The sequence below is a fragment of the Mesoplodon densirostris genome, chromosome 9, assembly GCF_025265405.1.
Source record: "Mesoplodon densirostris isolate mMesDen1 chromosome 9, mMesDen1 primary haplotype, whole genome shotgun sequence".
Classification (NCBI taxonomy): domain Eukaryota; kingdom Metazoa; phylum Chordata; class Mammalia; order Artiodactyla; family Ziphiidae; genus Mesoplodon; species Mesoplodon densirostris.
Window position 1 is genome coordinate 33812207 of NC_082669.1, and position 17017 is coordinate 33829223.

Below are 17017 nucleotides of genomic sequence, written 5' to 3' on the forward strand. Positions count from 1 at the left end.
ACTTCTTTATTATCAGCTGGGTCTTGGTGCTCCAGCTGGGTGTCAGGTCTGTGCTTCTGAGGTGAGAGAGCCGAGTTCAGGACACTGGTCCACCAGAGACCTCCTGGTTCCAAGTAATATCAAATGGCGAAAGCTCTCAAAGAGATGTCCATCTCAATGCTAAGACGCAGCTCCACTCAACGACCAGCAAGCTACAGTGCTGGACACCCTATGCCAAACAACTAGCAAGACAGGAACACAACCCCACCCATTAGCAGAGAGGCTGCCTAAAATCATAATAAGTTCACAGACACTCCAAAACACACCACCAGATGTGGTCCTGCCCATTAGAAAGACAAGATACAGCCTTATCCACCAGAAAACAGGCACCAGTCACCTTCACCAGGAAGCCTACAAAACCCACTGAACCAATCTTACCCTCTGGGGGCAGACACCAAAAACAACAGGAACTATGAACCTGCAACCTGCGAAAAGGAGACCCCAAACACAGTAAGTGAAGCAAAATGAGAAGACAGAGAAACACACAGCAGATGAAGGAGCAAGGTAAAAACCCAGCAGACCAAACAAATGAAGAGGAAATAGGCAGTCTACCCGAAAAGGAATTCAGAGTAATGATAGTAAAGATGATCCAAAATCTAGGAAATAGAATAGAGAAAATACAGGAAATGTTTAGCAAGGACCTAGAAGAACTAAAGAGCAAAAAAACAATGATGAACAACACAATAAATGAAATTAAAAATTCTCTAGAAGGAAACAATAGCAGAATAACTGAGAAAGAACGGATAAGTGACCTGGAAGATAAAATAGTGGAAAAAAATAACTCAGCAGAATAAAGAAAAAAGAATGAAAAGAATTGAGGACAGTCTCAGATACCTCTGGGACAACATTAAATGGACCAACATTCGAATTATAGGGGTCCCAGAAGAAGAAGACAAAAAGAAAGGGACTGAGAAAATATCCGAAGAGATTATAGTTGAAAACTTCCCTAATATGGGAAAGGAAATAGTCGATCAAGTCCAGGAAGCGCAAAAAGTCCCATGCACAATAAATCCAAGGAGAAACATGCCAAGACATATTAATCAAACTATCAAAAATTAAATACAAAGAAAAAATATTAAAAGCAGCAAGGGAAAAGCAACAAATAACATACAAGGGAATCCCCATAAGGTTAACAGCTGATCTATCAGCAGAAACTCTGCGAGAAGGGAGTGGCAGGACATATTTAAAGTGATGAAAGGGAAAAAGCTACAAACAAGATAACTCTACTCAGCAAGGATCTCCTTCAGATTAAACGGAGAAATTAAAACCTGTATAGACAAGCAAAAGCTAAGAGAATTCAGCACCACCAGACCAGGTCTACAACAAATGCTAAGGGAACTTCTCTAGGCAGGAAACACAAGAGAAGGAAAAGACCTACAATAACAAACTAAAAACAATTAAGAAAATGGTAACAGGAACATACATATTGATAACTACCTTAAATGTAAATGGATTAAATGCTCCAACCAAAAGACATAGACTGGCTGAATGGATACAAAAACAAGACCCGTATATATGCTGTCTACAAGAGACCCACTTCAGACCTAGGGACACATACAAACTAAAAGTGAGGGGATGGAAAAAGATATTCCATGCAAATAGAAATCAAAAGAAAGCTGGAGTAGCAATTCTCATATCAGACAAAATAGACTTTAAAATAAAGACGATTACAAGAGACAAAGAAGGACACTACATAATGATCAAGGGATCAATCCAGAATGAAGATATAATCATTGTAAATATTTATGCACCCAACACAGGAGCACCTCAATACATCAGGCAAATGCGAACAGCCATAAAAGGGGAAATTGACAGAAACACAATCATAGTAGGGGACTTTAACACCCCACTTTCACCAATGGACAGATCATCCAAAATGAAAATAAATAAATAAACACAAGCTTTAAATGATACATTAAACAAGATGGACTTAATTGATATTTATAGAACATTCCATCCAAAAACAACAGAATACACATTCTTCTCAAATGCTCATGGAACATTCTCAAGTATAGATCATATCTTGGGTCACAAATCAAGCCTTGGTAAATTTAAGAAAACTGGAATCATATCAAGTATCTTTCCCAACCACAATGCTATGAGATTAGATATCCATTACAGGAAAAAATCTGTAAAAAAATACAAACACATGGAGGCTAAACAATACACTACTAAATAACCAAGAGATCACTGAAGAAATCAAAGAGGAAATAAAAAAATACCTAGAAACAAATGACAATGAAAACATGATGACCCAAAACCTACGGGATGCAGCAAAAGCAGTTCTAAGAGGGAAGTTCATAGCATTACAATCCTACCTCAAGAATCATCTCAAATAGACAACCTAACCTTACAGCTAAAGCAATTAGAGAAAGAAGAACAAAAAACCCTTCAAAGTTAGCAGAAGGAAAGAAATCATAAAGATAAGATCAGAAATCAGTGAAAAAGAAATGAAGGAAACAATAGCAAAGATCAATAAAACTAAAAGCTGGTTCTTTGAGAGGATAAACAAAATTGATAAACCATTAGCCAGATTCATCAAGAAAAAAAGGGAGAAGACTCAAATCAATAGAATTAGAAATGAAAAAGGAGAAGTAACAACTGACACTGCAGAAATACAAAGGATCATGAGACATTACTACAAGCAACTATATGCCAACAAAATGGACAACCTGGAAGAAATCGACAAATTCTAAGAAAAGCACAACGTTCTGAGACTGAACTGGGAAGAAACAGAAAGTATAAACAGACCAATCACAAGCACTGAAATTGATACTGTGATTAAAAATCTTCCAACAAACAAAAGCCCAGGACCAGATGGCTTCACAGGTGAATTCTATCAAACATTTAGAGAAGAGCTAACACCTATATTCTCAAACTCTTCCAAAATACAGCAAAGGGAGGAACACTCCCAAACTCATTCTACGAGGCCACCATCACCCTGATACAAAAACCAAACATGTCTCAAAAAAGGAAAACTACAGAACAATATCACAGATGAACATAGATGCAAAAATATTCAACAAAATACTAGCAAACAGAATCCAACAGCACATTAAAAGGATCATACACCATAATCAAGTGGGGGTTATCCTAGGAATGCAAGGGTTCTTCAATATACGCAAATCAATCAATGTGATACACCATGTTAACAAAATGAAGGAAAAAAACCATATGATCATCTCAATAGATGCAGAAAAAGCTTTTGACAAAATTCAACACCCATTTATGATAAAAACTCTCCAGAAAGTGAGCATAGAGAGAACCTACCTCAACGTATTAAAGGCCATATACAACAAACACAAACCAAACGTCAGTCTCAATGGTGGAAAACTGAAATCATTTCCTCTAAGATCAGGAACAAGACAAGGATGTCCACTCTCACCACTATTATTCAACATAGTTTTGGAGGTCCTAGCCATGGCGATCAGAGAAGAAAAAGAAATACAAACTGGAAAAGAAGAAGTAAAGCTCTCACTGTTTGCAGATGACATGATCATATACATAGAGAATCCTAAAGATGTTACCAGAAAACTACTAGAGCTAATCAATGAATCTGGTTGCAGGATACAAAATTAATGCACAGAAATCTCTTCCATTCCTATACACTAATATTGAAAAACCTGAAAGAGAAATTAAGGAAACTCTCCCATTTACCACTGCAACAAAAAGAATAAAATACCTAGGAATAAACTTACCTAAGGACACAAAAGATCTGTATGCAGAAAACTATAAGACACTGATTAATTTCTTTAGAAGTTAAAGATGATACAAACAGATGGAAAGACATACCATGTTCTTGGATTGGAAGAATGAACACTGTGAAAATGACTATTCTACCCAAAGCAATCTACTGATTCAGTGCATCCCTATCAAACTACCAATGGCATTTTTCACAGAAGTAGAACAAAAAATCTTAAAATTTGTATGGAGACACAGAAGACCCCGAATAGCCAAAGAAATCTTGAGAAAGAAAAACGGAGCTGGAGGAATCAGGCTCCCAGCCTTCAGACTATAATACAAAGCTACAGTAATCAAGACAATATGGCTCTGGCACAAAAACAGAAATATAGATCAATGCAACAGGATGGAAAGCTCAGAGATAAACACACACACATACGGTCACCTTATTTTTTATAAAGGAGGCAAGAATATACAATGGAGAAAAGACAGCCTCTTAAATAAATGGTGCTGGGAAAACTGGACAGCTACATGTAAAAGAATGAAATTAGAACACTCCCTTACAGCATACACAAAAATAAACTCAAAACGGTTTAAAGACCTAAATGTAAGGCCAGACACTATAAAACTCTTAGAGGAAAACATAGACAGAACACTCTATGACATCAATCACAGCAAGATCCTTTTTGAGCCACCAATTAGAATAATGGAAATAAAAACAAAAATAGACAAATGGGACCTAATGAAACTTAAAAGTTTTTGCACAGCAAAGGAAACCATAAACAAGACGAAAAGACAACCCTCAGGACTTCCCTGGTGGTGCAGTGGTTGAGAGTCTGCCTGCCGACGCAGGGGACACGGGTTCGTGCCCCGGTCCGGGAGGATCCCACATGCCACGGAGTGGCTGGGCCCGTGTGCCATGGCTGCTGAGCCTGCGCGTCCAGAGCCTGTGCTCTGCAACGGGAGAGGCCACAACAGTGAGAGGTCCGCGTACCACAAAAAAAAAAAAAAAAAAAAAAAGACAACCATCAGAATGGGAGAAAATATTTGCAAATGAAGCAACTTACAAAGGATTAATCTCCAAAATTTAGCTCATATGTATCAGGAAACCAAACAGTTCATGTAGCTCATACATGTCAGGAAACCAAATAACCCAATCCAAAAATGGGCAGAAGACCCAAATAGACATTTCTCCAAAGAAGATATATAGATTGCCAACAAACACATGAAAGGATGCTCAACATCACTAATAATTAGAGAAACGCAAATAAAAACTACAATGAGGTATCACCTCACACCAGTCAGAATGGCCATTATCAAAAAATCTACAAACAATAAATGCTGGAAAGGGTGTGGAGAAAAGGGAACACTCTTGCACTGTTGGTGGGAATGTAAGTTGATACAGCCACTATGGAGAACAGTACAGAGGTTCCTTAAAAAAATAAAAATAGAACTACCATACGACCCAGCAATCCCACTGCTGGGCATATACCCTGAGAAAACTATAATTCAAAAAGAGTCATGTACCACATGTTCACTGCAGCTCTATTTACAATAGCCAGGACATGGAAGCAACCTAAGTGCCCATCAACAGATGAATGGATAAAGAAGATGTGGCACATAGATACAATGGAATATTACTCAGCCGTAAAAAGAAACGAAATTGAGTTATTTGTAGTGAAGTGGATGGACCTAGAGTCTGTTATACAGAGTGAAGTAAGTCAGAAAGAGAAAAACAAATACTGTATGCTAACACAAATACATGGAATCTAAAAAAAAAAAAAAAGGTTCTGAAGAACCTAGGGGCAGGACAGGAATAAAAATGCAGCAGTAGAAAATGGACTTGAGGACATAGGGAGGGGGAAGTGTAAGCTGGGATGAAGTGAGAGAGTGGCATGGACATATATACACTGCCAAATGTAAAAGAGATAGCTAGTGGAAAGCAGCCACATACCACAGGGAGATCAGCTCAGTGCTTTGTGACCACCTAGAGGGGTGGGATAGGGAGGGAGGGTGGGAGATGCAAGAGGGAAGAGATATGGGGACATATGTATATGTATAACTGATTCACTTTGTTATAAAGCAGAAAGTAACACACCATTGTAAAGCAATTATACTCCAAAAAAGATGTTAAAAAATAAAATAAAAGCCCAAATCCTTTATATTCAAAATCCTTTTTTTTTTTTTTTTAGTTTAGTTTGATTTGGTACCTCTGCCTCTGCCTGTGTGTGCTTGCATGTTTGAAATGAAAACCAAGCTGTCTTCTTTGGTCAGGTTGACTGTGAAAATGGCCATACTATATGAGGCACCATTTCTGTAGCTTCTTTCTCTCTTTCATGTATAGGTCCTCTTAGTATATTAACTTTAAAAAGTATGTTTATTTAATTACTTTAATTAAAGTAATTAAATTATTGTTTAATTAAAAAATTGTCACAAATCAAACTAATAGGATTTTGCAGACTTTTCGAAAAATGTTTTCTTCTTTATGGAAACATGTATTTTGCAAACATTAACATTGACTTTAAATAATTATTACAAACAAAATTAAAATAAAAAGCATGATGTCTTTGGTATTAGGCCAATTTATCTCTAACACATTTTAACATTGATGTTGAATCCAATTTGTTACGTGTGTCTTTGAAACCATGAAACCTGATAGATTTCCATTAAAGTGAACACAGATTGTGTTTAAAAAATGAATTCATAAAACAAAGATTTCAAAATGTTTCACTAACCACTCCATATTAATAAAATGCTTACTTATGACCTTCAGGATAGGCAATTTCAGTAACAATTATCAGGCGTCTTTGTAGATCCAGAATGAAACCAAACTGATTATGATAATGATACACTATAGAATTTCATCCCCACATTTGCTTTTTAAGTATGGCACAAAATAACAGTATTTAATTTAAAGGGCATTAAATTCACATCATCTCCATAAGTATAGAGCCCAGTTTACAGATGACTACAATGAAGAAATCTGCTAGCAACCTGACTTTGCTTCTCAACCTTTTCTAAACTTATGTGTCTTGACACTATACGCTACATGGAATAGTAAAGACATCTGAATTCAAATATTTTGAAGAAATGTGTATTTAGCAACTGAATACATGCTAAAAGGAATAATTTACAGCAGCAGTTTCATTACATTTTTCTCTCCAGTTTTCTAGTTCCCATCTGAAATGCAATGATAAATACAGATATGGAACATATTTACTACCTGGCAAAAAACATGCTGATTGAATGGGCACACAGCTTCTGCCCTTAAATAGCACATAAGCCACCTTGTTACCTATGTGGGAAAATCTTGCATTTTAGGATGATGTTGAACACACTGAAATGGAGTACCTATAAAAAGTTGCATTTTACACTGTCCTTCCTCTTCTTTTCAAAATTATGTACATCTCTTTTGCCTAATGTGTAGGTAGCAAAAATATTAAACACATACCATTGAAAATCACTAAATAATACATAAAATGTAGCAGTAAGTGTACATTTACATTTTGCGTTTGATTTCAAATGGGCCATAATTTCTCTGCTGTGCTGTACCTTTTCCCTATTTTAAGATTGCTGTAATAATCTGTTCAAGGTCACATGAGTCTCTTAACAAAGTTTCAACTCTGATGATACATGCATAAGCCAAAGTCTATTGGAACTGAATTAAATGGGACATTAATTACTTTTTGTGCAAACTGCCCACCTCAGTACACATTGGCAGAAGATTATGACTATAATAAGACTTATTTACCTGCATGTTATATCTATAATTTTCTTCGAAAACTCAGACCTGATGATTTATAAAGACATGTCAGTGGATTTGCTTTTGTTTCTGTTAGTTGAAATCTACACATTCTCTCTATGGGTATTTCATAATGCTAAACAAAATGCATTCAGATATTGGAAGGCACCCCTGAAGTTATACAATCTCTACCCCTTCAAATCCTTTATTTTTGAGGATTAATTAGAAATGATACTTCTGTTATTGCAAATAAATGTTTCAGTTGCAAATTTAGAATAAAATGCAACACTGAATTTTAGTAAAGATAATCTATGAGAAATTTTTAAATGACCTATTTTTGGAGCACTCTTGGTTCTTTGATTTATATCTCAAACATTTTTTTTTTCCTCTACAGGAGTCTGTCCTTCAAATAATTTAAAATTCAGCTACGATTTGAGGATGTACTTCTAAAAGTAACACTGTATTAATCATTGGAGCCTAAAATTGAATGTAGAATATTTTTAGGCTCCCATTTGAAACAAACGTCAAAAAATCATTTATTCAAAGTAATCATTAAAACTGAAACATGAGCTTCCATCTGTGAAATATTTCAGCTGATAGAGAATTTTTAAAGAATTCACTATAGTCTGAGGTGAGAAATTAATGCTGAGTTAATTAGAATCCCAAGACAGCTAGAGTTAGAATTTCAATGCTGCTTTCATTAATTAGCAATAAGATGTTTCCTTTGCATTTTTGTGCGTGACGAAGGACCCAGAGAGGGATTCTTGGAAAGATGAGTGCAGTGCAAAAGAAACTGCATTGCAATGCTGAAGGTCTTACACATCTTGAAGTCAATGATTCTCAAAGGATCGTCTTAGGACAATGAAGCAGGCAAGCCCTTAATTAATAATCTTTTATCTTATTTTATAAGTTGTTGCAGGAGACAAAGAGCTTTACATGTTTTAAGTGTGAGCCATGTCCTGGAAAATAGTTTGTATAAAAGTCACTCCCACTGACCTGAAAAGAGTCATGTGTTCCTTAGACAGATAATTGTCTTAAACAAGGTGAGATAAGGGGCAGCTGATAAAAATGTAAACAGAGTTGGGAAATTTGCTTTTAGGAGGTTGTTCTGAGTATTACTGATCTCCCTCTTCTCAAAAAAATTAAGTGACAGATAAAATTCCAAATGGAGTCACGAGAGAGAGTTTTTATGTCTCAAATATCAGGCAGGAATACAAGCGCAGAATTAAGACATTTTCTATTAACATTAAATTAAACCAATGCTTACTAGTTGCATGAAATATGCAGTTCCTTTTCTCTTTGTTGATCCATTAGGTACAAGAAAATGCATTTACAAATCTATTTCTTTCTTCTCTTTTTTTTCCAGTTAAATGCTCTGTTTTTCTAAGAACATTATGCAGGTTCTAATTAATTTAGATAATATTTGAAGAAGGGAAAGTGTTTTTTTTTTAAATTCCTCAGAGAAATAAAGCATAATTTATATCCAGATTTTAGGAATTAGTTGTTAATGATGTATATATGTTTCTAGGACAATATTGGTTATTCCTCTTGCAAAACTGAAAACGTTTTAAAAAAAGCAGCACACAATTGGAGTTTTTAAAAACAAAAACTACATAGCACAATAATTGTAAGACAAAAACCTACTCTAGCTTAGAAAAGAGCTAATTTTTTCTGCATATTTGTCATGGTACATTTAAATTATAGTTTTAATAAAATACATCTTTAGATCAAAGCTGGAAGAAGACATCAGTAGTAGATCAGTGTATTCCATTTTTCTTCTGGATGATGGATGGTTTATGTTTTTCATATTTCCACAGACCGTTTAATTCAGTATCATTTTACTCCTCCTGTATGTATAAACACGAGTGCTGGTAGACAAAAAATATCCTTGAATCCAACAGTGTTTTGGAATATTCATCAGCTTAGTAAATCCATGCAGTTTAAAACTTCTAGTTCAATAAAATGGCTTTGCTGATGCAGTTTTTCTTCTTTAGATGGCAACATGGCAAATGACATTTTTATTTCTCAGGCAGAGAAGAAAGCGAAACCTGTATAGTGAAATCTCATAGGAAATATTAAGTCACTAGTGTGAACATCTGCATTCACCTGACCTCTAAAAGTGTTGGTATTAGGAAGAAAGCCTGTTAGTAAAGTTACTCATGGACTTAACTTATAATTGGTGGAATTCAGGTGCACTTCCCACCATTGTAAACATCCACATAATGCCATGAAAAAAGTTCATGTATATTGCATTTTTTCCAGTTATTGTCTAGGCAAGTTTCTACTTGTTTGAGGTTTCTAGAGGTAATGCAGCTCAGACACTCCTGGGTGCCCTCTCAAATTCGTGGGTCCTCCTGTTTCTACCTTTCTTATTTTCCTGTAAGTGCTTCCATTTGTTACTGTTCCCTTGAGTATGTCCTGGCCTTTGCCGTCGCTGTTTTCGGTCCCTTTTCCAAACTTGTTCGCAGAACTCATCCATTGTGTTCAGATTGGGGTGGTTGATTAGTTGCATGAAGTCTCTGTACCAGACCTTCTGGCTAGGTGTCATGCTGTTGGAAATTTCTTTGGTCTTAGAGCCATCTCCATCATCATCTTTATGAAGAAGTTCTTCCAAATGCTCTGTGTCGATGACTTCCAGGGTCACTTTAAGAAGGGTTTGCATGAATCCGTGTTCCACAGCATGACAGAGGTAATTGCCTGAATCCTTGCGCTGCAGACTACGCAATAGAAGGCCTTGTTCGGTCCTGATGATATGATCATCCACTCTGATCTAGCAAAAGAAAAGATGTAGTAAAATCATACATATTTACAAGAAATATAGGCTCCAAACTCTGTCTCAGCAAAAATTTAGGCTGTGTACTGAGACACATTTTCATAGTTAATAAAATTTCTAGTTTAAGAGAAATGACAGCATTTTCCTATCAGGGAAAAGAGTTATAAATTTCTTCCAATTATTTTTAAGAAGTATTGCAAAATATTGCTGTCTATTGTCTTAATAGAATTTCTCATAATAATTTAAAGTGATCAAGATAATGGGATGAAAGGACAAAGATATACTTTATAAATTTGAAATAAGCTATATAAATATAGGAGAAAGTTAACATTGAATATTGTAATTGGAAATACAGAAACATGATACTAGAAAACAATGCATTAGAATAATAAGGTTTGAAAAATAGAAGAAGTTCAGCAGTTGAGCAACCAGAAAAAACACGGGATTGCATGCTTACTTAGTTATTCAGTTTCCTAAGTCTTAGATGTGACATGAAGATAGGCTATTTAATGTCTAATCTCACTTTTATTTTGAATACAGTTTACAAAAGAGATCTCTGAAAGCCAAAGCTGGTAATATATAAAATCAACCTTAACATTTATATGATGTGATTACATGTTTGAAGACTGCTTCAACTGTCAAAAGAGATAACGGAAGGACTTTTACTTCCACATTCAGATTATGTTTGTAAAATTGTCTGCACACTGTACATTCACAAATCACCTACATACTATGGTTACCCTATTTAATGCTTTTTAAAAAGTTTTAAAGGCTCAGAGTCCTCACTGAGATTTTCTATGTATATATTTTTTAAAATTTTACAGAGGAATAAATGGATCCATTGAGTAGGAAGATTTGTGTAAAACTACATGCACAGTTCACATCAGAGTTCATAACTGGACCTCAGATCCTTTATCCAAAATCTACTACTCCTTTCCCTTAACTGCCCCTTCCCATTTGAGAAGGAAGTTAATGGAGAAAGGAAAACATGTTTGGAGAGAATTAATTGAACAAAAGTTAAAATTAGTAGAAGGATTAGATTTTTTTCTTGTATACGTAGATAACATAATTGTTTTGTAGATAACTCCAGGAAGAAAAAAGAAGTCTAAAATATATCCGCAAACAGCTTCTGAGACAAAACTCTTACCAGTTCACCTTTGTTTCTCTAATTCCTATCACAAAACCTGTCATAAAATCAGCCTTCAATTAATACTTGTTTAATGAATGAGTACTGGTATGTTAAGAAAAGAATAAATATTCACAGTACTTTTTTTCCCCTCTCAAGTCAACCATGCTGGGATCTCTTAACGGCATATGTCATATAGAATTAATCCAGTCAGTTTCTTTCCTATACCTCTTCTTTTCGCTCTTCATTTCGCCTCTGGAATTGCCAATAGACCAGAGCTCGCTGTGATTTTGGACTGCATTCCAGGAACGTGCTACTATTTTCTACTCCATAGATGATTCTTTCTTCAAAGCTGTGGCCATGGTGATTATCTGGCCGGTGATGAGGAAATGAAATGAGAAAATGTTAGAGAAGTAAACTCAACTTTCCAAAGTATTTATTCAGAAATTCAGGAGATGAATTTGTTGCCAAGTTGGAAGTCTTTTCCAATTTGATTGAAGATGGCAGAAATGACAAGGTTTCAGAATTCAAGTGTCTACTGAATAGACTAATTATTTCGGTATGGGTTATATAAAGCATATACAGAGATTTGTCTACCAGAAAATAGCATTACATTAACAAAATCAGTCATGTGTGCAGTATAACTATACATTTATATGCCATGATAATACTCTCCAAGATATTATTTTCATTGTAAAACTCTATGCCCTGACTAATGGTGCCAGTGAATTTCTGCCACAATTCTCCAGCAGAAAAGTTATTCGATTGGGTTTTTGGAAATAAGAGTCCATTTCTGAGAACTTAATTTTGCCTTTTTGTGTTTGTTTTTCATCTGTAAAATTAAATTTACCAGCCAGTAATATTTATCTAGTATTTTACAGAAGGTAGAGTTCAGGAAGTTTATACTCCCCACCAACAACCCTTAAATAATCCACAAGTTTGATCTGAAGATCAATTGGTGTGAAATGTTTGGGATGGTTCAGAAGAAAGATGCACAATTATAATGCAATGTGGTTTCAATTGTCCTTATTTTAAAATGACACATCTTTTATTATTTTCAAGAATTAGGCTAAAGAATATGGCAAGAGTATATAATAAAATGCAGCAATAGAAATTCTGTTTCCTGATTAAGTTTCTATTATTTTACCCTTTATGTAACCTCCTTCAATGTGGTAAATGAAACACAGTTAAGATCAAAAGTACACCACGGGGCGTCTAGGTAAAACTCATTTAGAGAAAAAAAACTCCTTATTTTGTTTAATCCTGTTTCCATTATGACATCCTGTACAATCTGGAACTCATTAAATTAATTTAGAAAATAATAAATATATTTTCACATGCATAGAAGGCTGACAGTGTAGACAGATGAAAAATTTTTGTTTTCTTCTTCAAACTCAGCTAGATTTTTAATTAAAAAAATGTTTCCCCCTTTTTTTGCATCACTTTGACAGTTTTACTCTTGTTATAACTATCTGAGTACTTCTGTCTGTCATAGACAGTATGATTTGCTCTAAGTTTAAAGCTTTCCAAAATCCTGCTTCCATCCAATTCCCGTACACAGCCTATGGCCATCATCTCCTATTCTCACCCTACCTATAGTCAACCTTCTGCCTGCATTTGCTATCTCCAGGGATGTCAATCCCAGTGTTTTTTCCTTTATTATTCTAGGTGTGAAACAAAACTCTTCTAATACTGGGAAGTATCTGTCTTTTTATTTAAAAGATCAATACTCTAGAAATAATAAAAAACAGGAAATGAGTGAAATGTAAAGAAACAATATTTAACTGATTCCAAGTCACAGTTTATTTCATGTTGGAAATATGTATATCTGTGTGTCAATATATACATACACTATAGTAGTGTTTTTCTTTTCCCTCTGAAATTATTAGTGTATCTTTGATTGAATAGATATGGCACATGTTGCTGTGCTAGTTTGCAAGACATCTGCTTCCTTGGATAGAGATGAATTGAGTGTCTATGTCCAACACGAGCTGGAAGATCTGCGATTCAGGAGCTACCATGAATAATTAGAATGCCTTGTCACAGAGGTCTTTAGAGTTTACATAAAATGCATTTTTTTCTGCTAATGGTTCTGCAGTTTAAACTTCTTTTGATTTAGAAATTATTTTACTTGTAATATTATGGAACCTTAAAAAAGGTGGAACTCTTCAATATGTAACAACATAGATGAAACTTGAAGACATGCTAAGTGAAATAAGCCAGTCACAGAAAAACAAATAGTGCATGATTCCACTTAGATGAAGTATTTAAAGTAGTAAATACTCGTAGAAGCAGATAGTAGAATGGTGGTTGCTAGGGGTGGGGGGAAAGGGGAATGGGGAGTTGCTAGTCAATGGGTATAACATTTTAGTTATGCAAGATAAATGAGATCTTGAGATCTGCTATACAACATTATGCCTACAGTGAACAATACTTCAAATTTTATTAAGAGGGTGGATTTCATGTTGTGTTCTGACTCCAATAAAATAAAAATATAAAAAAATATTTAATTAAAAAAAGAAATCCTATTACTTTTTGGAAGTAACTTTTCATTCAATATCTACATATTACTGAATCATCAGATATATGACAGCATGATAACACAGAAGAAAATCAGCTGGATCTAGAGACAAACAGTATGGTTATCCACCAGTATCTTCTGTCTTGCCAGCCATGCCTCTCAGGTCTAGTTTTCTTGTAGAAATTTATGATAATACTTGACTTGTCTCTCATCTAATTTGTCCAAGTTACTATAGATATCTATAGAAATCTAAGGTATAAATAAGTTATTGTTCTCAAACATAGAGATCTGTATAAATCCTTCAGTACATTAGTTGATACACAGATAAGAAAAGCAATGTAACTTGTATAATAAGAAATAATAGAGCTTAATATAAATGAAATTATTAGGTACATTGTCAAAGAAGTCACTGTTTGTATTCTCAATTAAATTAATCATTCTAACTGATCCATAGAGAGCTTTCTGTCACCTCTAGAGTCTTGGGAAATCTGCTTAGTTTTTAGCTTCTCTCCAAGATCTCTGGTGACTGCAAATGTTTCCCAAAGCCCATTAAAGAAAAGAATTCTCTTAGTAGTAAATGTTTCTTGAATTTAAGAAATATTCATCTGTTACTTATCTATAGTAGAATCTAATACATTTATACCAAGTTGTTTTTGGTTTAATATAGCAATAGGCCATGGACTTCAAGAAATATCACGACATTCAGATACTTTCCCACCTGAATAAGATAAGAAGCACAACTGGTGAATTTGGTTCATTGTCTTGGTGCCTTAATAACTACTCTTGCCAATACCTTAAGGATTCATTCCCCTCTAAGTTGGCCCTTTCTTTCTCTCCTTTGTCGAAACTGAAAGCAAAATAAAATCTTCTAGTTAGTAAGCAGTGAAGCTAAAAGTCCTGTCATATTAACTATCAGTCTTAGTATGCAGAGGTACTACTCTCTTTCTTTGGTTTGAGAGTCTCCTACTGTATGTTCTGTTAGATTCTGCGACCATTGCCAAAAAATGGAAAAAACTAAATATCTTCTGAATACACTTGTTTCTCCTAATTCCTCTGCAGTAAAATGTTTCTATCAGCAACTTTTAATTTAGGACCAGAACTTTCATTTAAAGTGGCCTCAGCCAAGCATTCATATATTTGGGTGCTTTGATGTCACACACTGTAAACATTTTTTTCTGTTAATTTCTCCACACCTGACACCTTATAAACAGATACTCAATAAATATCTTAGTTAATTTTTAATTTTAAATTTATTTTTATACAGTTCTTACCAGTTACACTCCATTTACAGTTATTACCAAATATTGGCTATATTCCCCATGTTGTACAATATATCCTTCAGCCGATCTTACACCCAATAGACTACTGGAAGGCACTCAGTAAATATCCATTCCCTTTTCTGACCCTTCTATCCCAACCACTTGAGTAAATTTTGTACAACATAGGAAACATTAGGGGTCTAATAACAATATGTTTTTCTCTCTCTTCTTCTCTCCCTCCTTTCTTCCCCCCCATGCTCCTTTACCCCCATCTCTGTCTCGTTCTTCCCCTTTCTCTCAAAATTTTTTTTTAACAAACAGGAACAACATTTTGATTCTTGACTTCTAAACTTATTAGATTTTCAATTTTTTTGGATGCCAAATACACTATCATTTTGACTGTTATTAAAGCAAACAGCTCTGCATAGAAATGGTGGGATAGAATATAGCTGCATTGTAAGTATTTTTCAGAGCATATACTGTTGAACTCATAAATACACAATATAAATCAAAAGCTCACCTGAGAAAACATTGTTGATTAAAGATTTCCTGAAGGACATGAAATCTTGCACATACAGATAAATCTAATCTAAAATCTCTCTCTGGATTATAGTTGAACCAAGAGCAGTTTACATGAAACACATTGTGTTAATCCCATGATATAACTGATTTTATTGAATCCTGTTGAGTGGGGTCCCTCTTATCTATGTTGAGGGAACCCATAAGCAATACTCTACGGATTCGCTCACTGTGTTTATGTCCCAATGTTGCTGACTATGGTGTTCATCTTTGGGAAATTTTTCTAATGTTAGTTTTTAGGAATTATTGAGATTCGCTTGAACAACTGAATTTTTAAATGAACTTTGTGACTCACCACTTGATCATATTTCTCCCCCCACATTGGCTGAAAAAACCCATTCGACAAATTTATGTCTTACCCTTATAACTTCTTAGTAAATATGTTCTTGTCACATGTCTGGCTTTGTTCTCTGTCAGTATATCTGCTTTGCCTGTGTGACATTATTGCTGCCTTTATCCTATCTTTGCTTTTAATCAAACAATTGCAAATTGTCTGAAATATATTAGGTCACTTATCAATTACAGATAGCATATACTTTTTATAATCCCCTTAAATATTTTTTGTTATTAAAATATATCTACATACAAATAATAGTACATTGCCTGGATACAGAGGTAGTCATAAATATGTGAGGTGATATTATTGTTATTGCTGTTCTTGTGATAGTTTCAACTGTTTATTCAAAAATTAAAATCCTTTACTGAGAAGCCCTAATAAGACAAATTATGAACTCCTTCCCAGCATCAATTCTGCTCTCTCATCTGTATCAAAAAAAAGTACTGCTTCTATGCTTTCAAAAAATCTCTTTTTACATGTATCTTTAGAGCACATGTAGTCTTGTTACAATTTTTTATTAATCTGATTATCTCCCTCATACTTTGCGTTCCACAATTTGGGCACAAGGTAAGTCGTAAACCCTTAGCTGATGTTTGCTAAATGGCAAATCCAGGTAACAATTTACTCTGCATTTAAAAGCTGAAATCTCATGTAACTTTGACATTTTCAAGACACAGTTATCATAATTACCTAAATGATTAAGAGTTTAATCAATTAAAAATGGCATAGGGTTTATAACCCTCATTATGACAGAATACATTATTGCACTGTAAACATTTCAAGTCTTCTAAATTTGTTAAGTTTTATAATGTTAAAAGAGTTGACTTGAGATATGGTAGAAGATGATGATGACTAATCAAGTGTACTCCAAAATCAAAAATTTCAAATATGGGATAATAAGAGAAAGATATTTGAGAAATTATATGAATGTATTCTCATATCTCCAGGGACACCTATATC

At 34.5% G+C, this 17017-nt stretch overlaps 1 protein-coding gene across 4 annotated transcripts in view; it reads right to left on the reverse strand.

The window, feature by feature from the left end:
* Positions 1–6285: 6285 nt before the first annotated feature.
* SEMA3A (semaphorin 3A) overlaps positions 6286–17017 on the reverse strand; it is a 511012-nt gene continuing 500280 nt past the window's right edge. For all 4 annotated transcript variants that reach the window (XM_060107643.1, XM_060107641.1, XM_060107640.1 and 1 more), the window contains 2 exons: positions 11590–11732; positions 6286–10232 (listed from right to left, as the gene is read on the reverse strand). In XM_060107643.1, the coding sequence (XP_059963626.1) occupies positions 9777–10232; positions 11590–11732 (599 nt within the window). In that variant the 3' untranslated portion in view covers positions 6286–9776. The remainder of the gene's footprint in view (positions 10233–11589; positions 11733–17017) is intronic.